At 45.7% G+C, this 27511-nt stretch overlaps 1 protein-coding gene across 1 annotated transcript in view; it reads left to right on the forward strand.

Annotated features, from left to right (window-relative positions):
* Positions 1-24240: 24240 nt before the first annotated feature.
* Positions 24241-27511, forward strand: part of DCHS2 (dachsous cadherin-related 2) — a 402858-nt gene continuing 399587 nt past the window's right edge. The window contains exon 1 of the mRNA XM_063920517.1: positions 24241-27150. Coding sequence (XP_063776587.1) covers positions 24835-27150 — 2316 coding nt within the window. The 5' untranslated portion in view covers positions 24241-24834. The remainder of the gene's footprint in view (positions 27151-27511) is intronic.

Consider the following 27511-nt stretch of genomic DNA (forward strand, 5'->3'; position numbering starts at 1 on the left):
GTGTGTGTGTGTGTGTGGTGACTGTAGGGACATGCTGTGTGTGTGGTGACTGGGGGGGGGGTAACAGGCTGTGTGTGTGTGTGTGTGTGTGTGTGTGTGTGTGTGGTGACTGTAGGGACCATGCTGTGTGTGTGGTGACTGTAGAGACATGGTGTGTGTGTGTGTGTGTGTGTGTGTTTGTGTGTGGTGACTGGGGGGTAACAGGCTGTGTGTGTGTGGTGACTGTAGGGAACATGCTGTGTGTGTGTGTGGTAATCGGGGGTAACAGGCTGTGTGTATGTCAGTGGCGGATTTAAAGGGGTGAGGAAAGGGCGATGGCCCCCCCCCCCCGACACCTGCCTCGCAGATTTGAGAAGCTAGGGTCCACTCCCGTACCTTACTTCCGCCCGCCGCAACGCGTCGCAACCGTGACAGTGATTATCTGCAGCAGCACTGACTGACAGTCTGAGTCTGACAAGTGTCAAATTCAGACCGCCAATGTGAGACCGTCTCCACCCGCAGCCGCCGTTGAGAATCTGAGTGCAAGGTGCTGAGGCAGTGTGTCACTCATTGTCCGGCGTCCCTGTATATTAGCCCGTAGCGATATTCACACCCACAGCGGGCACATCATCTCTGGCCACCCACAATGCCTCATGGGAGCCCACGCCGGTCTTGTCACTAGCAAAGTGTCGGGAAACTAACACATATGGCCTGTGTGTGACAGCAGCCTGCATGAGGGACCAGACAAGGGGACAGTGGGCATGGTGGAACATATGAACCTCTCCTTCCCATCCCAAACTCTCTCTGAAGAGTCACACTGACACTGCTGCTGGATTATTATATGCAATTACTGCTAGTCACAGACAGTGTCAGTGTGTCTGATCACCCACTACAGAGACTAGCCGGGGAGACCAGTCTGCTCAGCCTGATACCAGTACAGCTAGCGATCCTAGCTCAGGGTTGCCCTCCACCTTGCAGCTGAGCCCAGTACCAAGACGCCTCCCCAGGACACTGCTGCTGAGTTATTGCTACACACAGGTAAGGCACCGCTGTTATGACAGGTGTTCCTCACCGAAGAATAGAACAGAATAATGACAGTTCCCCAATATATTATATACCAAGCGGAGGACTGGAAGGGGGAGGAGAAATAAATAGGAAGAGGAGGAGTCAGGCATAATTTTTAAACTGCCCCACCTATAAGAAATGTCTAGATCCGCCTCTGGTGTATGTATAGTGATTGGAGACGACAGGTTGTGTGTGTGTATGTTTTGAATGGGGGGATCAGGCTGTGTGTGTGGTGACTGGAGGCAGTGTCGGAACAGGAAGGGGGGGTTTTGGCACACAGGCACGTCTCCACCCCATGTTGTTTCTGCCACTTTTTTTTTTTTTTTAAACAGGGATCTGCGGCAGTGTGGTGCAATGAAGGGGCATGCAGCAGTACTGTCAGCGCAGTACTAGCAGGAGGAGGCGGTCCAGCAAATCCAGCCCCCCCTCTCACCTTTTCTTCCTCTCTCTACCTCTGTTGCCCAACATCATGATCCCAAGAAAACCAGAAGAGGGGACCTGCTGCTGTCGGCGCTGAAAGGAGGACCAGCTGCTACCGGCACTGATGAGAAGAGGGACCCGCCACTGCCTGAGGTACACAGTGCCACTTGTACTTAGGGTGGGGTGCACAAAGTGACACTAGTATCAGGGGTAGGAAGACAGAGCGAAGTACACAGTCCCACATGTACCCCCCCCCCACTCACTCTACCCCGTCTCTCTCTCTCTCACACTCCTCTTTTTCACCTCTCTCCCCATTTCTCTCCCCCAGCCCCCTCTCTCTCTCACCCCCCCATCTGTCTCCCCTCTTTCTCTATCTATCTCTTCCCCCCCTTGCCCCCTCTCCGTCTTTCAACTCTCTCTCTCACTTAACCTTATCTCTCATCCTCCCTGTCTCACCTCTCTCTCATTCTCTCTCTCTCTCTCTCTCAACTCTCTCACCCTCACTCTGTAACTCACCTCTCTCTCTTTCTTTCTCTTTCGAACCCTTTCTCCCCCGTATCTCCCTTTTTCTTTTGCACTCTCTGTTTCATTCTCTTTCCCTCTCTCTCTCTCATCTCCCTCACTCTGTCCCCCACTCTATCAACCCTTTGTCTCACTCCCCCCTCTGTTTCTTTTTTTTTCTCTCTCCTCCTCTCTCTATCTTTCTCCCCCTTGTGCCTCTCTCCTCTCATAGTACTTTCTCTTCCTTGCTGTCTGTCTCACTTCTCTCACACTCTCTATCTCCCTCCCCTTTCTCTCTCTCCCCTTATCTCTCTCCTTTCACTTTTACTCTCACCCCACTCTGTCTCACCTCTATCTTTTTCTCTTTTTTCTCTCTCCCTCTCTCTCACCCCCCTGCCCGCCCCCTCTCTGTCAGCCCTCTCACCCCCTTTTCTTTCTTTCTCTTTCTTTCTTTCCTTCTTTCTTTCTTTCCTGTTCTCTCTCTTCCTCCTGATCCCTCTCTCTCACACCCCTGCTTTTGTCTCACTTCTCTCCCTCTCTCTTTCTATCTCTATCTCTCCTGCCCGCTCTCCCCCAGCTCCCTCACTCTCACCCCCTCTTTTACCTCTTTCTTTTTCCCTTTCTCTCTCTCTTTCTTGCTTACTCTTTCTCTCTCTCTCTCTGTCTCTCTCTCATGCTTTATCTCTCTTTCCCGCTCACTCTTCCCCGACCCCTCTCCCTCTTTCAACTCTTTCTCTCACACAAGTCTCACCTCTCTTTCTCTTTCTCTCTCTCTCCATCCTTCCACTCTGTCTCACTTCTTTCATTCTCTCTCTCTTTCCCCCATCCCTCTCCTCTCTCTCTCTCTTACATCCTGCTTCTTCTCTCTCACTCCCCCTCTTTCTCTCTCTCTCCTCCTTTCTCTCTCTTTCTCTCTCTTTCTTTCTCTCTCTCTCTCCTCTCTCTCACCTTGCTTTAGCTACTCTGCTATCTGTCTGTCTCTCTCTTTCTACCCCCTCTCTCTTTCTCACCCTGCTCTCCTTCTATCCCTCTCTCCCCCTTTCAGAGAGTTAATGGGTGTTGCTGGCTGCTGTTTTGATCTGTACTGCTTGGTGAACGGCGCTGGGTCAGATGCAGAACTAGCGTCAATGCTGGGGAACACCAGTCAAAATCTTGCCTAGGGCATCAAACTGCTTAGGGCCGCCTCTAGGGGAAGCAACCGGCCAAGGGCGTGCAGGTACCGCAGAAGACAACCTCCACCGGCTTCAAGACCCATCAGGACCCGCGGAAGAACCCCTACAGTGAGGATTCGACCTGAAGAACCCCTTACAGAGGACCCCTGTAGAGAGGGTGACAGGAGCACTGCAGTGGGAGTCAGAACAGGAGGAGTCAAGCCAGCTGCCAGACAGGATCGGCAAGGACCTTCAGCACGGCAGGAGCAGCACCGTGCAGTGTTTTACATCCTGGGCCTGCTCAGGAGTTCGGAGGTGGCAGAAGAGCTGCAACGCAGAGTGGTGAGAAACATAGTTTTTTTTTCTTTTTTTCTTATGCCCTTCTGCTGCATACGCTGCTCTGTGAGGCTAAGCCAACCCTGGGTTGTTGTTGTTTTTTTTGGGGGGGCGCCAATGCTGTTTCTTGCACACAGCGCTGAAATGTCTAGTTACGGCACTGACTGGAGAGAACACGTTAGGCAGCCAAAAGTTCCATGGAATGGCTAGTGGTGTCCACGAATGCTGCTTGAGGATCTCTGGTCCTTGACTGGAGCTTTGTGATTGTGTCTAGACGCCATCAGGTCTACATCTGATAGGCCCCACGTGTCCACTAGGATTTGAAAGACTTTCGAATGAAGACTCCGCTCTCCAGTGTGTACATCCTGACGACTGAGGAAGTCTGCTTCCCAGTTGAGGACACCCGGAATTAACACTGCCGATATTGCTGGCAGATGGCGTTCCGCCCATTGAAGGATCTTTGACACTTCCAACATTGCCATGCAGCTTTGAGTGCCACCTTGATGGTTTATGTATGCTACCGTGGTGGCGTTGTCTTATCGTACTTGAACAGGCCTGTTCTGTACTAGGGGCAGGGCAAGAGACAACGCATTGTGAACACTGCCCGCAACTCCAGAATGTTTATCGGGAGGAGTGATTCCTCCTTGGTCTACCGACCCCAAAAAGTGTGTTGCTCCAACACCGCACCCTATCCTCTCAGACTGGCATCCGTTGTCAGCAGGACCCAGTCAGGGATCAAGAAGGGATGGCCCCTGCTTAATTGCTGGTCTTGAAGCCAACAGGTCAGGGACAGACAAACCTCCGGAGTCAAAGTGATCATATGAGACCTGATCCGATGAGGTAGGCCATCCCATTTGGAAAGTATTAACCACTGCAGAGGGCAGGAATGAAATTGAGCATACTCCACCATGTCGAACGCCGACACCATCAGACCAAATACTTGCATCGCCGAGTGTATCGACACTCTGGGATGACAAAGGAAGCATCTTATCCTGTCCTTAAGCTTCAGAACCTTCTCTGGAGACAGAAACAGCCGTTGACTGTGGGTTTCCAGCAGTGCCCCCAGGTGCACCATGCTCTGAGCTGGGATCAGCGAGGACTTCTTCCAATTGATGAGCCACCCGTGGGCTTGTAGGAAGCTTACTGTCAGTTGTAGATGACTGAGAAGGACATTGTGGGAGTTTGCCAGGATCAGCAAGTTGTCCAGATACAGTAGGATCCTGATTCCATGGCGACAGAGATGATCCGTCATCATGGCCATAACCTTGGTGAAGATCCGAGGTACTGTAGCCAGTCCAAATGGAAGAGCCTGAAACTGATACTGGATGTTGCCAATAGCAAACCGCAGATATTGCTGATGCGACATGGCAATAGGTATATGCAGGTATGCATCTTGTATATCCAGGGATACCATATAGTCTCTGGGTTCCATGGCCAGTACAATTGAGCGCAGAGTTTCCATACGAAACTTGGACACTCTCACAAACTTGTTCAATGATTTGAGGTTGAGTATAGGCCGGAAAGACCCATTGAATTTCGGAACTAGAAATAGGGTCGAGTAGTATCCTTTGCCTCTCTGGGACAAAGGAACAGGCTCCACCACTCCTGTATCCAGGAGGGACCTCACAACCATTTGTAGAGCTTGCGCTTTTAATGGATCCGAAGGGATAACCGTGGTGCAAAACTGGCGAAGGGGAGACTGCATACCCGTGAGAGACAACTTCCCGCACCCATGCATCTGAAGTGGTCTTTAACCACTTGTTTAGAAGCAGGCTGACGGACTGCCCAGGACTGTTTTGTCTTGAGCTTTGTGGTTTTGGTAGCACGAGACTGTCTCGGTATGCCTGACCTTTTGCTTTTCCATGAGACCGAAAGGAACAAATAGTGGTACCTTTTGCCCTCTGTACAGAGGGAGTAGGATTTTATTTAGGTCTTCCCCAAACAAAATATCTCCCTTAAAATGGAGTACCTCCAAGGTCTTTATGGAGTCCAGGTCCACCTTCCATGACCTCAAACACAGAATACGGCGAGCTAGGACAGACGTTGTCGACGCCTTAGCCGCCAACACACCTGCCGCAGAGGATGCCTCCTGAATATAATAGGCAGCAGTGGTAATGTGAGACAGATATTGTCTGGCCTTCCTCCAATGCCTGTATCCATGCTTCAATACCTTTTGCAGCCCAGGAGGCTGCAATAGTGGGTCTATGTACAGCACCTGTTAGGGAGTAAATAGATTTCAGGCATCCCTCCACACGTTTATCTGTTGGTTCCTTTTGTGAGCTGACAGTACTGACAGGCAGAGTAGAAGATACCACTAGACGGGTGACATGGGAATCCACCGGCGGAGGGTTTTCCCACTTGTTACATAACTCTGCAGGGAGAGGATATCGAGCTGAGGCCCATTTAGGTAAGGGGAATTTCTTCCCAGCGTATGTCCACTAAATGGTCAGAATGTGGTGACAGAGTTTTAGTTACCTTCTGACGTTTAAACTGGTCAGGTTTCTTAGACACCGTAGTGGAATCCTCATCATCATTATAGATTTGGAGGATCTGTCTAATAGCAACCACCAAGTCAGGGACATCAACCTGTAAAGAAAATTCCTCACCAGAAGCATCCGATTCAGTGTCTGACAGGACAGTTAGTTCCCCTTGCTTATCAGAAGAAACTTCTGAGAGATGCGTGGATTGTGAGGAGGTAGCAGCCCGCTTAGATGACTCAGGGACACGAGTGTGACCTATAGCAGATTTATGTCTAACCAAAAATTGGTTTAATTGCTGCAACTGGTTAGACTAATTATCCACCCAAGGCGGATTAACCTATAGGGACAATTTGTGGCTGTAGTGGCACAGGTGATCCCATAGTAGGCGTAAGACGGTCCCCCAGAGTACCCAAAAAAGTTGAGAACTTAGCCCAGGGTGGCTTCTGATTGGTTGCAGGAGCTGCGGACTCACTGGGAGAGGTATGGCACACATTACACAGACCATCCTACAACACTTCCCCCTCAATTAAATCCTTGGTGCATGCCCTGCATGATGTGGGAGCATCCCCGGACTTACTGCCCTTTTTGTTAGACATTTAAGTAAATGCAACAATAGAGCATATGAGTACAATAAAGCCAGACAGAGTACAATACCTGCGAATAAATCCTCTAGTATGTGACCAAGTATCCTGTACACAACACCTGCGAATAAATCCGGTATTATGCAACTGAGTCCCCAGTACACGACACCAGCAAATAAGTCCGGTATAAGTCTTCTTAGAAAGCTTTCGTCAGAGCTGCCCAGCGCAGCCCCCCTGTTGACTACCCTGCTCTGCAGGCACCAACTCGAAACTGAACTCATAGTGCCTAGTGGTGGGGTTATAGAGGATGCAATGAATCCTTGGACAGCTAAAGCTTTAACCTGTTGGTGCCTGGATCAAGATCCACCTCTACACCCTGATGTATTCCCTGTGGAACACAGTGTACCCTGCTGCAGAAAACTACAATTTCGGCCCCACATAGCACACACTGGTTACTGATGTCATACAATTACTTTGCACAAAGTATTATTATTAAATATTATTATTATTATTATTATTATTATTATTAACATTAGCATACACTGCAGGTACCTGACTGCAGTGCGATTTCGGATTAATTTTTATGAATCCAAAAAATCAACTAAAATTAATTCTAATCGAATTGCAAAATCCCTTCAAAATCCCTCATATTTTAATAATCGATTTTGCATTCGATTTTCAAATCAAATTTGATTTTGGTCAATTTATTGTGTTCAATTTTGTGTTCAGTTTATGAAATCCCTTTAAAATGCAAAATCGAACAGAACTTCCTCATTCCTTCCAATTGGGCCAAATGTATTACATGGACACTTATTAAAGGGGAAACTCTCTTTTTACACTGTTTTATACATGAACACATAACTGAAGAATTTAATTTTGTGGTATTTAATAAAAACAATACAGCTGAAATAGTTGGCAATAAGGATATCCCTAATCTGCCTTTCTGCCTGTCTTCTACTTTTAGTGCTCATATAGTCAGTTGTTGGTAACAAAACCTGTACCTGCTCACTGTTTATTGCATAATCTGGGGGCAGTGGTTTATTTCAGGCGTGATTATGCAATAGACAGCTGCACAACACAATATCGGACACTTTTGACAGATGATATAATAAGATGCCTCACGATTTATCAACCTTTTCTTAATTGCCCAAAGGTGCATTTTGTCATGGTTTGGGTGGCTATATGTGCCTTGTTATACTTATGCTTAGCATGAGTTTACTGATCTGACAATTGAGTCAGAAGCCAGGAGCAACAGCCCTAGCCTAAATCACTTGTGGAGGGGGTGGGGACAAATTAAAACAATATAGTAACAAGTACTATTAGCTACTTCATTAACACATACTGGCAACTTACCCGACAACCATCCCTATGGCATTTGACCTACCTGAAATTTTGCAGGCGAGGATGAATTTCTGAGGATGTAGGCATCATGGCACAAACCAGGATAGCCAGTCACAACAGTCATGATTTTTAGTTTTGCATCAAGGACCACCTACTCATTTATGGAATGAGTATGATGTCTATTTGTATACACATATGCAGTATGTTTCTCTGATTCATGCTCCTGGGTTCTCTCAGTCAGATGGTGATTTGCAGGTAGGTGCACAGCATAGCATAACCTTGAGAAGCCATTATTCCTACAGCCATACTGCCCCACATGCTTTTTGGGAACTTCTACAGTCATCAATTTTCAAGCAATAGAATGGTGTTTAGAAGCTAAAATTGAATGTCTGTCTTTATTCATTTGGGGATTAGAGTTCGATTTGAAATCGATTTGCAAATAGAATTTTAGTAAATGTGGGGAGCCTATATATGACTATGGGAAAACATCAATGTTTTTTGGAATTTTGATTTTGAGTTGAACTCAGTTTTATGTTCAATTTGACATTCGATTTTCCTTTAGTAAATCTCCAAAGTCAAAATCTAATGCAAATTGAATGGAAATTGAATGGCAAATCCCACAAAACTGAAAATCAAATGTTAGTAAATATACCCCCCAGATGGTTATATTATTTTCAGTTTCCTTTCACAATGTCCTCTATTCAAGTGCTCTAGAGGTGACATTGATTGGAAGTCATCTTGTACTTTTAATAGGACACCTTTTGCATATTCAGAGCCCATTTAATATGGAAAAGAGTATTTTTTATGGCACAAATCTCGATGTAATAATAGATTTAATTACACACAAAAGTGACCCAAGAAACTGTATAAGGACAGTCCCCATTGCTGTAATTATATATTGAATAGATAAATACAACTCTAATCAGCAATATTATAGGACAGTGATTCAGGATCTCTTTTCAGTTACGGCTCCCTATAGAATCAGAATTTTTTTCACGGCACCTCTAGGCCCAAAATTTCTTATTGAGAAATTTAAAAAAATGTTTTAAATGAATTCAGTTGTGTTTATGTCATCCTTAGGTTTTGCCGCTATGTGGCCAAGTGGCCACTTTGGGCCCAGAAGGTCCCAGAAGAGCCCGCGTCGAGCCAACAGGGTTGTTTAATAGAGGCCCCGGCAGACTGTCAGTGGATTGTTTGCAGTGTGTGACAGCTGCTGGGTGCCTGCTCCACCTCCAGCCACATGCTACTATGCTGCTCTCAACTGCTGCATGCAGAGCGAAAAGAGCCGACAGCCAAGCAGAATGTTATGAATGAAGTGAGGCTGAGGTTAGGAGAACATCGTGCACTTCCACTGCCTCCTGACTTGGTGAGGTGAGCTGCCGTCCGAGTTGATTTATCCCTGCGATCCACCACTGTGCCATGACCCGGCACTCCTAAATTCACCTATGGGTCAGGGTGGGTGAGTGGGATGGCATGTAATGGCTGTGTGTGTCTGTGTTTGGGTTGCCACTGTGGGCGTTCGTGGACAGATAGCTAAACAGGCAGCTGCATGCACATATACTGACCGAGGGGGGTACACAGCTTCATACACTGATTGGGGGGCCACAAATCTGTGTCTTGCTTAGGGCCCCATGAGGTCTAAAGCCGCCTCTGGGTTAGGGACAAGATTGGCTTCTGTTTGTCTACCTATTTTATGACTGACATCCACCAGCACTGGTTTAGCCTATTACATTGACCATAAATAATTTGAATTGGACCTGGACCACCAATTCAAGGCACCACTGCATGAGTCCCAAGGCACCTCAGGGTGCATAGGCACAAAGTTTGAGAATCACTGTTACAGGGGGAAAAATCAAAAGTTTAAATGACTGATCATCAGTAATAGAAGACAGTACTAGTAAGTGATTATTTATATTTGCTCGCATGTGAAAATAGAACCCGAGATTAGATCCGCTGTATGAATCTGTCAACATTCCCAATTGGAAATTTGGGACAAATAGGTCACATCCCCCAGCTTATCCCATTCACAGATCCACCTAAACCACACCCATATATGGGAAAATCTATTAATAAGGAAACCACACTCCTTTTCTAGCATGATAAAAACATACACTTCAAAAGAGCTAAAATAAAAAACTTGGGCCCTGATTTATCATTGGTGGCAGTGAGGCACTGTAAACGACGTGTGTGACCAACTGACCATAACTTTAAGTGGCAATTTATCGATGTCATCTTGCAGGGAAAGTAGCTTGGATAATAGCCAATATTGGCAAAGGGTGACATTGCTACCTACTGTGCATATGCAGACACTTGCATGTGCAAGTATAGAGATAAATGAAGATTGCTCCTCAGCAAAATGTAAGGAATAGGAAGCCAAGAGGCAACAATGTCCATTCGGGTGTATACTGTATGTGTTCTGTGGTTCTTAAATAGCAATGATATCCCGGGGCATAACCAGAAATGTGTGGCTTCCATAGCAGCATTCTGAAGGCCCCCTTCCCCCATTGCCTCTAGAGAAAGACCTCTCTCTGCAGTGGTTGTTGATTTTATGCCCCATAATATTGCCTTAGTTAATGTTATGCAATATACAGTAATAGTGCCCTATTTCATTTTATGCCCCATAGTAGTGGGCTAGTTAATGTTAAGCCCCATAGAAGTGCACTAGCTCACATTATACCACAAAGCTCCACCAGTTCATAAAATTATCACTGAATTCCCCCCAGTTAACAATGCCACATTGTAGTGAGCGCTGCCAGTACACATTATAGCATGGGGATGGGGATGAACCAGCTTACTTGGAGAGGATTCTTCCTAATGCAGGACATTCCATTTTAAGTGGGGATCTTCTTAATTCTGGGATAGTCCTAATTTTGGAGCCCCCAGCCCAACCCTCAGCATCGTAGAGGCTGTAAAAATGAGAAGCCTACTCTCCAACAGTGCTGGACTTTCTGATTGGGCTCAGCTGTGTCTGAGCAGAACACAGGATTATGGTAGATGGATTATATCAGTGTGATGAGTCCTCCTTTTCATGCCCAGGCAAATGGCCAGAACCAATTTCTTAGCAGGCAATTTCAGGAACTTAGTAGACAACTATATGAGCTGAGTTCAGGGCGCCCCTAAGCCTCTTGACCCCATAGCAATGCCATCCCTTGCACCCACTATAGATATGCCCATGATGATATCTACTGTATTACAGTTGTAATAAATTGAAAGAAATTCATGTGGAAACATAGAGGTGAGCATATTCTGGGGTGTCAGATGTGCCCAGGCACACCCTAGCATTGGAGGTTCTCTCAGCAATATTACCTGTGCATTCTGATGAGCTGACAATGTTAGTGAGTGAGTTACTCGGAGACTCACCATACCTATTAACATAGTGGTGTCCTGTCTGTAGACATCATCAAACCACAGACAACCAGGAAGTGCTTTTGCAGGATCTCTATACTGTATCTCTGGGTCCATGGTGATTGATAAGAGGAATCATCTGGCTGCTGCCTGACTCCCGATTGGATCCTTAAGCAGTCAGCTGGTCTGTTATGTTATAGCTGCTCCCAGGTGATGCAGCTTCCTGCTATACTCCATTGGTCCACCGCAGACAGGTGACAAGAACTCAGATGGCAGCTCCCAGTGCCGGCTCCACGTGGGATGCCTATCACCACAGTCGCTGAGAGAGGAGATGAACCATGGCCTCTGGCCGCAAGTGGAGACACGCAGCCAAGCCACACTGGAGTGGGAGAGGTGAGAGAGCGCCTGGCAGATATAATGATATAATGAGATTGGGAGGGACATAATATACAAGGAGATTGGGGGTTTATGATAAATAGAGGGGGATTGATTAAATAAAAATAGTGCTAGACATGCCCCTGGGTGGAGCTAGCCATGCCCATCTGGTGGAGTATCCATCTCTAGATTTACCTGGGGGGGGGACCCTAATGGAATGTTCTACATAGGGCTGGCTCCAGGCCTACTAGCGCCCTGAGCGAGAAAATTTCTAAGCGTCCCCCTCCATGTGTACCTTTGGAGCACGCGCTCCTAGTAAAGTGGGCATGGCCTCACAATTTTATATTATAAAACTATAAATAAATATATCTCTCACACCCCCTCTACACACACAATTAGCAGCCATACATATGATGCCTCAAGGATAGTTCCAGATACACATTATATGCCTCCAGCATAGTGCCAGATACACATTATATGCCTCCGGGACAGTGTCAGATACACATTGTATGCCTCCAGGATAGTGTCAGATACACATGATATGCCCCCAGGATAGTGTCAGATACACATGATATGCCCCCAGGATAGTGTCAGATACACATGATATGCCCCCAGGATAGTGTCAGATGCACATGATATACCCACCGCATAGTGCCAGATACACATGAAATGACTCCACAGTGTCAGATAGTGCAAGAATAAGGTAAAAAATACCCGGAGGTATTCGGGCGCTATGAGGCGAGGTGCTTGGCTAAGCAGCAGCCAGTTTTTAGGGGAATCACTCCCTATGGAATAACAAGGAAAAGGAAAAGAAGGCTGCGCTGTCAGAGGAAAGAACAGTACCATTCACTAAGTGTGTACATTTTAAAACAATTTATTAAAAAACAATAACTCTTTTTAAAAAAAACAGTATTTTGTGCAAAATAAGCCAATTATAAGCAAGAAGTGATTTTGCCAATGGTATAAGAAGGATGAAGTTTACCCCAGGTAATGATTCAGGACCTGGGGTAAACTTCATCCTTCTTATACCATTGGCAAAATCACTTCTTGCTTATAATTGGCTTATTTTGCACAAAATACAGTTTTTTTAAAAAGAGTTATTGTTTTGTAATAAATTGTTTTAAAATTTACACACTTAGTGAATGGTACTGTTCTTTCCTCTGACAGCGCAGCCTTCTTTTCCTTTTACAGTGTCAGATAGACATGATATGCCCCCCAGCAATGCCAGATACACATGATATGCCCACCAGCAGTGCCAGATACACATGATATGCCCCCTAGCAGTGCCAGATACACATGATATGCTACCAGCAGTGCCAGATACACATTATATGCCCCCCAGCAATGCCAGATACACATTATATGCCCCCAGCAGTGCCCGATACACATTATATGCCCCTACAGTGTCAGATACACATGATATTCCCTGCAGCAGTGCCAAATACACATTATATGCCCCCACAGTGTCAGATACACATTATCTGCTGCATGTGGTCTGGACACTGCGATTATATACATGGTTACATTTGGTCATACATGGGGTGACGGTGGGACAGGCACACAGGGTGATGGTGGGACTGGCACATGGGGTGGAAATGGGTCATGCACAGCGTCTGTCATTACCCATGTTACTGTGCCCTACCTCTGCTGGCTCAGTCAACCCATTAGCCACTGACCTGGATGTCCTTTTTCATGTGGAAGTGGCTGCCTCCCCATCAGTGTCCAGTCCTGCTGCTCCCAGGTATCAGTTGCCGGAGGGAGGTGGCTCTCTAGGTGGCTACCAAAGCTGCATGGGGGTTCTTTCCATAGCCAGACACACTGCTAGCTTATGCATAGCAGCGGGTGTCCAGCAATACAGCTTGCCGTGGCTGGCGGCATCTGAGCACTGTGGGTAGTCTGGGGAACTGGCCAAGCTGCACGGAACTCCAGATGACCCTGCCCCCTTCTTCACTCCAGTTGGCTTGGCTATTGTGATGCACTGAGCAAACGCAGGCTATCACGCAGCCCGGCTGCCATCCCCAGGACACCCAGTGTAGGAGAAGGTTGGCGCATCTAAGCCGCAATGGGGGAAGTGATCCCGCGTCCCCATCATGGCTGTGACGACGAGGAGAAGTGCAGTGGATGGGTCAAAGGTAATCTATGTGCGCGCTGTGCGGCACCGGCATCTGACGTCAGATGCCGGCACAGCACAGCGCGCACATAGTTTACCTTTGACCCGCCTACAGCACGCCCCCTTGTCACACAGCCACAGCTAGGAGATGGGCCGGATGCTGCTGCTGTAGGGACCGGCTCCAGGCTCCAATATGGCGGCTAGAGCTAGCAGCGCCCATTAAGTGTGGAGCCCTGTTCGGCCGCTCTATTGGAACATGCATGGAGCCGGCCCTGGTTCTACACATACATATTCCCTGGGTGCCCATGCCAATTAATTGTCCTGTGGACACCTATGTGAACAATAAAATCTCCAAAAATTATTTCCAGCTCTCCAAGGGTCACTCACGAAGCACAAAGAGCATAGAGCAATGCTTCTGTCTATGTGTAGTGCACTTCTGTGTCCCACTTCAAGGTATTTGGAACACCTTTGATCTTCCCTGAGCTCTTCGAGAGTGCACCACATAGAGGGGGAAGATGAAGTAACAGACCTCTGATAAACAGGTACTGTATATATTTTTGAGAGCCTGCCCTACTGAAGACACACTACCATAGGACCAAGCAGGGTTAAACAGAGTCCTCACCCCTCCTTCTCTCTCTACTCTGCTAGGCAGTGCATACATTTGAGACTACATTTGTATATAAAAGAATAAATGTGCATAGTGAAATAAATCAACAATGAAAATATTTTTTCTATAAACTGGCACAAGTTACTGCTCACATCCAGAGCTTGCGTCATGTAATATACTGATTTAGCTGACATAAGATAAACAGTTTGCTTAGTTTCTTTGTATATAATAGTGGCATACTTTGCAAACATACACAGTTAGATGAGGTGGTAAGCTGTGCAACGTTTTCCACACCTGCTAGAATATGCTAACAATTTTATGGGCAAGTATGTTTATATGTTGGCCATACAGGGCAATTATTTATATGATGGTGTATAGCATTATGGTCCAAGCATTGTTATGGAAGCCATGCAATGAGTTATAGATACATAATCACCAGCTGGTTTCCATTAACAAAAAAAAAAAGTGAGATCAGTGAATGGTTCAGGTAGAGATTAGTGAAGCAACAAGAAAAACTGGTAATCTTAGCAAACTACATGACCCTCCTAACGTCTGAGTCTGCTGATAGCATTTCCTTTTCCCAACTAACAGTTCCATGTTCCATGTTATAGAATGTGGAAATTCCTCTTGGATGAAGCTACAGTACATACATTATGTATGCATATGAACTGTGGGGGGTCATTCCGAGTTGATCGCTAGCTGCCGTTGTCCGCAGCGCAGCGATCAGGCTAAAAATTGGCATTTCTGCGCATGCGTATGCCCCGCAAAGTGCACGCGTGACGTACGTGTACAAAGGCATTTGTGGTTTAGCACAGGTTCTAGCAAAGTTTTCAGTCGCTCTGACGGCCGCAAGAAGATTGACAGGAAGGGGGCGTTTCTGGGTGTCAACTGAAAAACGCAGGCGTGTCTGAAAAAACGCAGGCGTGGCTGGGCGTTCGCTGGGCGGGTGTATGACGTCAAATCCTGACACAAATAGGCTGAAGTGATCGCAAGCGCTGAGCAGGTTCAGAGCTACTCTGAAACCACACAAACAGTTTTTGCAGAGCTTGCCTGCACATGCGTTCGCACTTCTGCTAAGCTAAATTACACTCCCCAGTGGGCGGCGGCATAGCGTTTGCACGGCTGCTAAAACTAGCTAGCGAGCTATCAACTCGGAATGACCCCCAGTATGTCCACCTTAAAAATAGCTTCCTACAAACCATTCTCTAAACTACCTAAATATACGTTTGCATTTTCGAGAATTTCATTTGGCACCATCACAGCACAAGTTTCTTTTAAAAATTTAATTTTTTCCTTTGGGTGCTCTTTGATTGCTCATGTCATCATCTCTAGCAGCACACATTTTAGTTGTTCAGATTAAGGTGCTCGGAGTTTCATGAAACTGCATTGTCCACTCAATATTCAAGTCACAAGATTTAGGGGCCTATTTATTAACATTATTTTCTATTTTTTTAAATTGTTTCACCTTGTTTTAGTAGCAATCAAATGTATTAAAGGGCTTTTGGAGCTCCAAACCCTTTAATTCACTTTGTTTCAGTAATCAGATCACATTCCCCATACGTATAATGGAAAATGCGATCTGAGCAAATGTACTAAAAAAAAATTGTTAAAATAAACCACAATGAGCCCCGTGATAATAACGGCAGCTCCAGTTGACGTTATCACAGTGCCCACTGCGAGATCCCTACTTCAGCACAGCTTTCTCTGCCCCCTGGTCCTGTATCGGCACCGGTTACACTGCATGCGGCTGCAGTGTCTTTGGGGCCGGCACTTAGAGATGACATCATCATCAAGCGCCGGGAAACCTGGCTGCCCCCAGTCTCCAGTGCTGCTGAGCATCTGATACAGCGCTGCGGTGTGCATAGACAGCATGCACTGTGTCCCCAGTCTCCGGCGCTGCATGGAAGCCAGCACGGGGCTGCTGTCTGCATAGACAGCATGCGCCGCGAACCCCAGCCTCCCGACCGCCCCTCGGACACTGCGGTTCGGGATGTCTGCCATGCTCATAATGTCTACCAGGTCAGATTGCCCCGACTTACCCATTTACACCACCTCCTACCTCAGGTCTTACCCTGCATGCAAGCTGCGTTGGATTCACGGAAAAACTGACCCAGGGTATTGGAGAAGGACCCTTTTACACCACCTGCAATCCTGCTCCCGTGTACAATCCCAGGATATTTCAGGCAGTGTAAAAGGGGTATAACAAAGTTGGAGACATTCTGGTTGTTAGATTGATCTACAGGTGCTCTAAATAGGGGAACTTTAATTATAATGTTTGTAAGTTACATATCTACTGTATTTGCATGACTTAAAACCCACACAAGTGCAATGAAAAATCAGGGGCACCTTTTCTTCGCAGTCTCTACCCCTCCATCCATAACACAAAATCTAACATGAAGTTGAACTACTTTTGTGCATAACGTTACAGCAAGCAAACAACAGTGATAAGTAACCCTCCCTAGTCCCTCCCATTCAGCTGACTTGCCCATCAGTTTGCACAAGGTTGCTCCACAATAAACTCCATTTAACCATACATCTTATATGAGGCCTCGTAAAAATACCCCAACTGTCCTTAAATTCAGTTTTTATCTCACAGCTGACCTTGTGGGCCTCTTGGGTCGTGCTGCCAGTTCATAAATGACTCTCAGCTTCTATGCATTTATATGCAAAACCCCCAGGAATCATAAAGCACACAGATTTTGAATGCCACAAGTTTTCACAAGAAAAAGAGTACTTGTAACATTCTAGTAGGAATTGCACCTGGTTGAAATTAACTGTGGGTACATAAAAAAAAACAACAACCTAAAACCAAAGTGCTTAACGACGTTTAGCGTTCATTTCCACTTGTAGCTTTAGTTTATTTTGTTGAGTGCAGCAAAACAGTACAAAAACCATCTGCTTAGGCATGTTCTCCACACATCTACTCAGCATCCAGTACACTGAAGACAGAATAAACATTGTGGGTGAGCATGGAATATGGAACGAGTTGCTTGATACAATAGTATATGGCGCACATGCTGCAAAGTGAAAATTATGATTTCCCCAAAGAGAATTATTTTATTTCCAAGTAGTTTTTAAGAATAAACATGCTAGAAAACTGGATGTTTGTAAATTAAGTTGTAACAAGGGTTTTGGGGAGTCTTCTGTTCACTTAGCCGTTGTTTGGAAACCATGTTTGTGTCCGGGCTTTCTTTTTACTTATTTGGTATACTGGCCAATGATATTAGGGTCCACTGTCATTTAATCTGCCACTCCAATAGTCTCAGTATTGCTTATTATCTTTTTGTGGATGGGGAACTGATGTGCCGTGGTAACAAATGGATCTGAATATTAGTTATCTGTGCCCAGGGGTGGATTTAGGGGTCAGACCGCCCATAGGCACAATATTGGATGCCCCCCCCAACCCAAATTATGTCATTGCCCCCTTAAAAGTCTGGAAGCCTTCGAGACCACCAAAGCGGCCCCAGCCTTGCCCTACTGCCAGTTCCTGGACCACAATTTGCTGGCCATTATCCCACCCCGATCATTTGCTAAATAAAATATATAACAAATAAGTTGCAATGACTAAAACAAAAGAATTACCTGGCCCCTATCAGCATGGCGTGTTGCCCCCCCCCCCCTCCCCCAGCAAGTGCCGCCCCATGGCACGTGTCTCTCCTGCCCAGTGTCTTTTTATGTAATTGTATTATTAAGTTTTATTTTTGTAGTGCTAAATCAAATGCAGTAGTGCACTGATGTCCTTGCTATTATACACTGCCAGGACTGCTCCCTAAGGGCTCCATCCATCACTAAATATTTGTGGCTTAATCCCAGAAAACACTGTTCCCCTGAAACCATCCCTGGCAATGTATGTGGTATTACAGTATGCGCAGTCAGCAAGACTGCACATGCACTGGAGCCCTGGCAGCACTCAGAGCACATCGCAGGGACGGGCTCCCTGCAAGTGCTAATACATGGCACTTATCCAATAATATACAGGTTGAGTATCCCATATCCAAATATTCCGAAATACGGAATATTCCGAAATACGGACTTTTTTGAGTGAGAGCGAGATAGTGAAACCTTTGTTTTTTGATGGCTCAATGTACACAAACTTTGTTTAATACACAAAGTTATTAAAAATATTGTATTAAATGACCTTCAGGCTGTGTGTATAAGGTGTATATGAAATATAAATGAATTGTGTGAATGTAGACACACTTTGTTTAATGCACAAAGTTATAAAAAATATTGGCTAAAATTACCTTCAGGCTGTGTGTATAATGTGTATATGAAACATAAATGCATTCTGTGCTTAGACTTAGGTCCCGTCACTATGATATCTCATTATGGTATGCAATTATTCCAAAATACGGAAAAATCTGATATCCAAAATACCTCTGGTCCCAAGCATTTTGGATAAGGGATACTCAACCTGTATTGCAATGCAATTCTTGGTGCTAATATCGTGCCCAGATCGCATTGAATATGTAATTAATGATAAACAAACCTCTAAGGGGTATATTCAATTAGGGTCGGATCCATTCCGACATACATTTGTCGGAATGGATCCGACAACCCCTATTCAATCTCATCTCAGTTCGACTTTTAAAAAGTTGAATTGAGATGAGGGACCCAGAAGAGGAGGGGGGGGGGGAAAGCCGCGGGGAGACCGGAGGGGACAGCCGCGGGCAGACGGAGATCAGCGCTACAGTAGCACTGCAGGAGGATGTCACACAGACGCCCGACCTCATGGCAGTGTCCACCCGGCTCCAGCAAGCGTGACCTCACTTGCTGGAGCCGGGTGGACGCTGCCGTGAGCAGCGCGGCTGTGAGACATCCTGCTGCAGCGCTGTGCTGTAGCGCTGCTCTCCCCTGTATGCCCGCGGCTGTCTCCCTGCGGCTCCCCCCCTCTCCTCCTCTGGGTCCCACATCTCAGTCCGACATTTTTTTTATGTCGGACTGAGATGGTCGGAAACGGCGCCAAATCCTGTCGAATTTGGCCCCGTTTCACTCAAAAGTATGTGAATTGGCAGCTATACCGCCGATTCACGTACTATTCGACAAGTCAAATTCCACGACTTGTCGAATAAAAACTGCTGGGATTGAATAGGTCGAATCACTATTCGACCTTAAAAAGTCGAAAACTGCTGTCTTTTCGACAGACGCCAGTTTTCGACCCTAACTGAATATACCCCTAAGTTCTACCATCTGATTCCACAAAACTATATGTCCCAGCAAAAATCTACTTATACACAGCTCTGCGGGGAAAGATGCTCAGGCTGCAGCCTAACACCTCATCAGTGGCAAGTGGTCTGGTCCTTATTCACTGCACATGTGCGAAATAGAATAGGGGGAAAAAAACAACCTTGTTTAGTGTTTTGGTCCAAGCAGGAGATTCTGCCTCCTGCTCACACAGAAAGATATAGATTTATCTGTATATAAAAAAATATAACATTTTATACACAATAGTTAAGCACATAGAAATCAATAGCAATCAGTTGTGAATATACCAACTTGGTCTGATGTACCAGGCCAGCTCAAGTATGAATATCTAGTGGATATACTGTAGTTCCTTCAAATATAAAGAGTAAAAAACTGCAATGCAAGCATAAAATTGTTTTGACAGACTACAGGTCCCAGGATAGAATTTACACCTACAGTACAGTATATAGAACTGAAATGGCAAATGTAGCACTGACAGTAGTACAGTAAATTAATGAATAAAAAATGAGGAACTGCAAGTCCGGGTAATTGAATAATGGCCACAATTGTTTTTTTATATAAAGATATTTTCAATATCTAATTCTTTTGATGTGTCTGGATTTGTTCAGCCATATCAGTATAAGCACATTTGCACTAGTGGCAGTGCTGAAGTAGGGTGGTTCAGGGTGGTACGGAGTACCATTAAGAAATATGGTGGTGGTATGCAGGGGCATAATTTATAAGGGGCATTTTTGTAAAATGGTGTCAGTGGCATAACTGCGTGTGGCATAATATATAATAGGCATTACGGTGTGTGGTATAATATGTAATAGGCATTACGGTGTGTGCCACAATGTGTAATGGGCATTACGGTGTGTGGCATAATGTGTAATGGGTGTTACGGTGTCTGGTATAATGTGTAATGGGCATTATGGTGTGTGGCATAATGTGCAACAAGCATTATGGTGTGTGGCATAATGTGTAACGGGCATTACGGTGTTTGGCATAATGTGTAAGGAGCATTAAATTGTGTGGCATAATGTGGCCATGCCCCTATTGTCATGTAGCCACTCCCCTACTTTTGTGTAAACATACCCCCTCATGACACGTGACCATCTTTTTGTTAATTTGGAGTTTGCAGCTATAGTATTTTCAATATCCAGTTTAGGTGCACCATTTTTGTGATCCTGTACTTACTTCTTGGTTGCTTATTGCGTTATCTGTTCCTGCTCACACAGACCTTGCTTTAGGTTGTCAAAGTCCCCTCCACTGAACTTCTCATTTACATGTGGAAAGGTTATATAGGGCCCATGCCAAAAGTGATAGGGACATAGTGGATGGCACTTTGGTCACTGTACACATCATGTTTTATCTGTATTTTAGATGTGGTCTGGTCAGACATTGATTGTATTTCATAGTGAGAAAATGAGAACAGTCACAAGGTATAGGAAAATAGATTCACTGCGTCATAAAAAAATTAAATGCGTATTTCTGTTTTGAGAGAATTAAAGCCCAAATTTTCCATAACCATATATACACTTTTAATGTGAATTTGGAGATGCTGTCTGGCAGGTTATTCAGTGCAAACTCATACATGTAGTGCAATTAGATAATAGAGTTGAGGGCTGGTTCTGAGCCACACGTAAAGTGGCTGCATTTGTGGGCAACTGTATACTGTATGCCACTATATGTTCAGCTAATGCACAGGATTGTGCATCTGTGAGTGGTAACCAGTGCCGCCGATTGGTCTACCAGCTGCCACAATAGTCACCATTAGTATTGGCACTTGCACCAGCCCCATGCTACAGTAGGTGCAAGAGATCTTTCAGAAACAGGCTTCCTGTCCCTGTACACAGGACTCAGAATCCCACAACAAGCTTTGCTTTTGCCAACTACACTCCCATGACACTACAAGTCACGGTCGTTCCGTGCAATCGCTTTGCCACAGGATGAGTACGCTGCCTGCCCTGTTTATGACCTGAAACGCCCTATATCATGGAAAAAAAAGATCTGGCCAAGTTGTGTCCAGCTCAGAATAGAACAGACATATGCAAACATGCACAAAGCCACATTTGTGCTTGCGCTGTACGCAAATTCTTACCGTTTGCATCCATGAAGAGAGATCCATGTTACTAAGAAACAGCCACTTAGTGTGCCAGAGGGATTCATCAGCCCCTTCCCTTTCAATTAAAAATAAATACATTTTTAAAGTAATTAAAAATGAATACAACAAATAAAAAAAGTTAATAGAAATTAAATAAAAAATGTAAGGTCATCAGTAACTTTCCCAATTGGTGCTAAGGACCTCATTCAGCATGAGTTGTAGTTGTGCGACTATTTGCACAACTACAACTCACTTCACTAGCATGCAGGAGGACGCCCAGCACATGGCAAGTCCACCACACATGTCGGGTCCAAAGCTAACTTCCCCCCTAACATGTGAGCACTTCACACAGCAGTGAAGCGTTTGCATGATAAGGATAGCCCCCTGCCTACGCAGCTGCCGATGGCGGGCCGCCATGATTTGAGTCACAGTGGCTGTATGTGACATCACGCAGCCTCCACAGCCTGCCCCACAAACGTTCAGACACGCCTCCATTGCCACCTGAGCGATGCATCAACCACAAAATGCGGTGTTGACACCCTGTCACCGCCTCCCTGTCTAGACTTAGACTGCGACTGCATGGAATGCAGTTTAAGTCCTCGCGCATGCGCGCAGTGGCATGCACACATGCGCAGAAATGCTACAATCGGCAAATAGCGATTTTAGCACGTCAGTGGCCCATGCTGAACTAGGCCCTAAATTCACTCTTCATTGGTCATCCCTATATCAACTTCCATCCATTTTTAATTGCAGTTAAATTCAACAGCATGGGCATGGGGGTTACAATTACAATAAATAAAACTAAGTTATCTTGTATTATAAAGATCTTCATCTTTTTGGGGTACATATTGGTAATCACACTGAGGGGTCTATTTACTAAGCCTTGGATGGAGATAAAGTACCAGCCAATCAGCTCCTAACTGCCATGTCACAGGCTGGGTTTGAAAAATGACAGGTATGAGCTGGTTGGCTTGTACTTTATCTCCGTTCACTTTATCTCCATCCAAGGCTTAGTACATAGACCCCCTAATTGTGTAGCAATAACAAGGGGAAGAAATGTGGCTCCGCCACCTCCAATTTTTCCTTATACTGTAGTATCACAGAAAACAAAAACACTTTTATTCCAATGTACTAACAAAAGGAACCAATCAGAATTATGAAAAACATGGAAAGTGACTAGGTTATCGAGGGGGATAACCTTCCAGCCACAGAGCATTCAACGAAATAGAAAATAAATTAATTTAAAAAAAAGTTTAAAAAAAAGGACAATAAGCGTAACAATCCCAACTTAAATAACTGTGCATAAAATGTGATTTACAAGTCATCATATTATAGGTTGTACTGAAAACGTTGTTGCCTGTGGATCAATCCCTTACACTGGGGTTAGCAAACTAATTGACAGTAGTGGTCATTCCAAGTTGATCGCAGCAGCAATTTTGTTAGCAGTTGGGCAAAACCATGGCCCTCATTCCAAGTTGATCGCTCGCAAGGCGAATTTAGCAGAGTTGCTCAGGCTAAGCCTACGCCTACTGGGAGTGTATCTTAGCTTCTTAAAATTGCGACCGATGTATTCGCAATATTGCGATTACAAACTACTTAGCAGTTTCAGAGTAGCTTCAGACTTACTCGGCATCTGCGATCAGTTCAGTGCTTGTCGTTCCTGGTTTGACGTCATAAACACACCCAGCGTTCGCCCAGACACTCCCCCGTTTCTCCGGCCACTCCTGCGTTTTTTCCGGAAACGGTAGCGTTTTTATCCACACGCCCCAAAAACGCCGTGTTTCCGCCCAGTAACACCCATTTCCTGTCAATCACACTACGATCGCCGGAGCGAGGAAAAAGCCGTGAGTAAAAATACTATCTTCATTGTAAAATTACTTGGCGCAATCGCAGTGCGATTATTGCGCATGCGTACTAAGCGGAATTTCACTGCGATGCGATGAAAATTACCGAGCGAACGACTCGGAATGAGGGCCCATGTGCACTGTAGGGGGGGCAGATATAACATGTGCTGAGAGAGTTAGATTTGGGTGGGGTGTGTTCAAACTGGAATCTAGATTGCAGTGTAAGAATAAAGCAGCCAGTATTTACCCTGCACAGAAAATAACCCACCCAAATCTAACTCACTCTGCACATGTTATATCTGCCCCCCCCCCCCTGCAGTGCACATGGTTTTGCCCAATTGCTAACAAACTTGCTGCTGCAGTCAACTCAGAATTACCCCGATTATTATGTAACTTGTAATACTATTTTATTAAGCATCCATTTGAAAAAAAAAAAAAAACACTCAGACGAAAGTATGACATTACAATTATTCTTATACTATCCTGTTCTTATATTGTTATACATATGAAAGTGACACATGAAAGTTTGTGTGTATTATTTTGCTGCAGGCTGAGCTGTGTAGTTTTCTGTCCCTACATCAGGATAAGAAAGAGATGTGTGACTGTGTGGGATAAGAAAGGGATGTGTGACTGTGTGTGCACTGTGCAGCCAGTGCCAGAGTAGTGATACACAGTAGTACTGGGAGGCAGCAGATGCTTACTGCAGTGCAATACAAGGAGCAGGCTTTGCCCTTGCCTGAGGATGACGTGCTTAGGACCAGGCACAGCTGTAGACAGGCAGAGGAGAGGCACTGCTTGTCTGTACTAGGAGGAGGGAGCACTGCAGGGACTGGTCTGCTGCTGCTGCTGCCACACACACTCACTCACACTTGTTATTCCCATCAACTTTTCTCTGCTGCTTTTTCTTCCTTCTCTTATCTGTGCTCCAGAGGATTATATGATTTTCCTATTCAAAGAAGAAAAAATAACAGCATCCAATAATGCAGAGCATGCACCTGATTCGGTGGGAAAGGACAGAAATCCAGCAGAAGAAAACCAGATGTGAATGGAAATATTAAAGGTCTCCCCCCTCCCTTTGCACATACTGTAGGACACTACAAGAGACAGGATACAGCATTGCTTCAAGGAAGGAGGGAGTTATTTTTCTGGATCTCAGCTTTAAACTAACAGAGTCTGCCAGGTCATCTGGACCTTAAAAAAAAAAAAAAAAGGACCAGACCATGAATTGAAATATGGACAGCAGACACAGGAGGACATAGGCAGCGCCTGGTGATGTGCGTGCCCTTCTTATAAAGGAGAAAAGTCTTGTCCACACTGTCTGGCAAAGGAAGCACCTATGCTTGGGCATGGCAAGGGGAGACCACTGATGTGCCATAGCCTGCTGGAGTAATTGGTGCAGCTGCAGTGAGTGATGGCTGGAATGGGTAGACGGGAGCTGGGGTGCAGAGGTAGACGTGCCAGAGTGATGGGATGCTGCTGCCAGCTATTGCCTCCTCTGCACCCTGTACTACTGCTGATGCTGCTCTGCCTGCGCTGCTGCAGAGCTCAGGTGTACAACCTCAGCCTAGCCGTGGACGAGGGGCTGCCAGCGGGCACCTTAGTGGGGGACATCCGTGCGGGACTGCCAGAGGGGAGCCCAGGTGAAGGATTCTTCTTGTCGGAGGAAGGAGGCGAGTCCCCGGTACTGCGGGACTTCCAGGTGGACACAGAGACCGGCATCGTGCGGACACTGCGGCTGCTGGACAGGGAGAGGAGGGAGCGCTACAGCTTTGTGGCTGCCACCCTGCAGGGAGACGTGGTGCAGGTGGAAATCCGGGTGCGGGATGTTAATGACCACTCGCCCACATTCCCTGTGCCAGCGCTCCGGCTACAGGTGTCTGAGCTGACTCCCCCTGGCACCACCTTCAGGCTGCCTGCTGCCCGGGATCCGGACACTGGCCACTATGGGCTGATGGGCTACACTCTGCTCCGGGGCAGCAGAGAGGCAGCCTTCATCATTAGGTATGGAGATGGCACATTCAGCGTGGGCTCTGGGAAGGATGGGCCAATAAGCGAAGAGTCAGAAGAACATGACCATGGGCCTTGGGTAGCAGTGTCTTCTGGTGACTTGGCCACGTTCCCTAAAACTAAGGAACACGGTAAGGAGTCAGGTGCTGAGGGGCAGGGACTGAGGGATTTGGAGTATACAGAGGGTCAATCCTATGGGGGTGAAAAGCAGGAATTTTCTGCAGAAGAGAATTCTGATACACATTCTGATGGCTATCTCTATGACTCATATACAGAGGGAAATGGTGACAGATCAGGCTCACATGAAGAGTTACAGGTAGAAAGGCCATATTCATCCCTGCACCCCTTAGATCTTGTACTGGTACACTGGCTAGACAGGGAAGAGCAAGATGGGTATCAGCTAGAAGTGGAGGCTTTTGATGGTGGCCACCCTCGTAGAACTGGGAGACTTTATATAGATATCACAGTTCTGGATGCAAATGACAACCCACCAAGCTTTGACCAGCCAAAATATAATGGGTGGGTGTGGGAAAGTGCACCAGCAGGTACCCCAATTTGCACTGTGCATGCAACTGACCCCGATTTAGGTAGCAACGGTGAAGTCAGCTACAGTCTATGGTCTGATGAGGGTTATTTCAGTGTTGAAGAAACTAGCGGGGTAGTAAGGGTCAGTCGTCCCTTGGATAGAGAACAAAAGGCCCTGCACCAGCTAGTGGTCCAAGCTAAGGATGGAGGAATGCAGCCTGAGGTATCTAGTGTCCTTGTTATGATAAAAGTCCTTGATGTTAATGATAACAAACCCAAAATTGAAGTCACATTACTCACTGACAGTGGACGGCCAGAAATCTCAGAGGGAGCAGAAGTTGGAGAGTATGTAGCACGTATTTCTGTCTCTGACCCTGACTTAGAGCTGGAGGAGCTACCTTCAGAGGCTACCGAAGGTAAGGACATAGTAGAACATGCAGGAAAAGGTCAATATAGAGGACACTTGAGAGAAAGTGATGGCATAACAGGATATTCCCTGTTAAACGTAACACCCAACTATAATGAGGGACACAGCAAAACATCTGAGAACATAAGAAAAATGGTGGAACCTGGACACTTTGGGACAATTCAACGTGTTTCTGTGTCTTTGGAAGGTGCTGATGGATTCTTTTCTCTTCGTCCTGCTGGATCTCAGATATATTTTCTATGTGTTGTCGCTTCTCTTGACCGAGAACTAAAAGATTTATATGAGCTGCGGGTGTTTGCTACAGATTCTGGCTCTCCTCCTTTACAGACTGTTAAAACACTACTTTTGAAAATCACTGATTTAAATGATCAGCCCCCTATTTTTAATGACCCTGATGGCTACCAAGCCACAGTATCAGAAGCGGCATCTCTTGGCATTGCTGTGCTTACTGTTAATGCACAGGACTTAGACGAAGATGGCCCAAACTCAAGAATAACCTACACTCTCCAGAAGAGCACTGCTTCGTCAGCTTTTGTGTTAGATCCACATACAGGGATCCTAAGCATTTTTAAACCACTTGATCATGAGTCAGAAACTGTAATGAACTTGGTTGTTATAGCTACTGACCATGGAAACCCTCAACTGTCCACCAGTTGCCAAGTGACCATAATGGTTGAGGATGTCAATGACAATGAACCGGTCTTCTTGCAGCAGTTCTACAATGTAACGTTGCATGAGCATTCTACAATCGGGCACTGCTTCCTTCAGGTATGAAATGCAAATTAGAATATTTTAATATTTTTTTTTCTAATTTTCCTTGCAAAACCCATTTGGATAAAATGTCATATTTAATTTCCATATACAGCAGCAACCTCCTTCCATTGCTCTTTATAATTATGCAATTTTCCTTTTTAGTTATCATTACACAGAGCTCATTGATCACAGCTTCTCATGCTTGTTTTTATCTTGCCTTCTACTTGTATTACAACAGTAGTGGAGTAGGTGTCCTCCCACATTGGCCCTGAGCTGCAGAAAGAGCTGTTGTACCTTAAAGCCTCCTTGATATCTACATATTGTTTTATTTAGGGATGACTTCTGGCTGCAGGTACAGCTCATGAATTCCACAACA

Source organism: Pseudophryne corroboree, chromosome 1, assembly GCF_028390025.1.
Source record: "Pseudophryne corroboree isolate aPseCor3 chromosome 1, aPseCor3.hap2, whole genome shotgun sequence".
NCBI lineage: Eukaryota > Metazoa > Chordata > Amphibia > Anura > Myobatrachidae > Pseudophryne > Pseudophryne corroboree.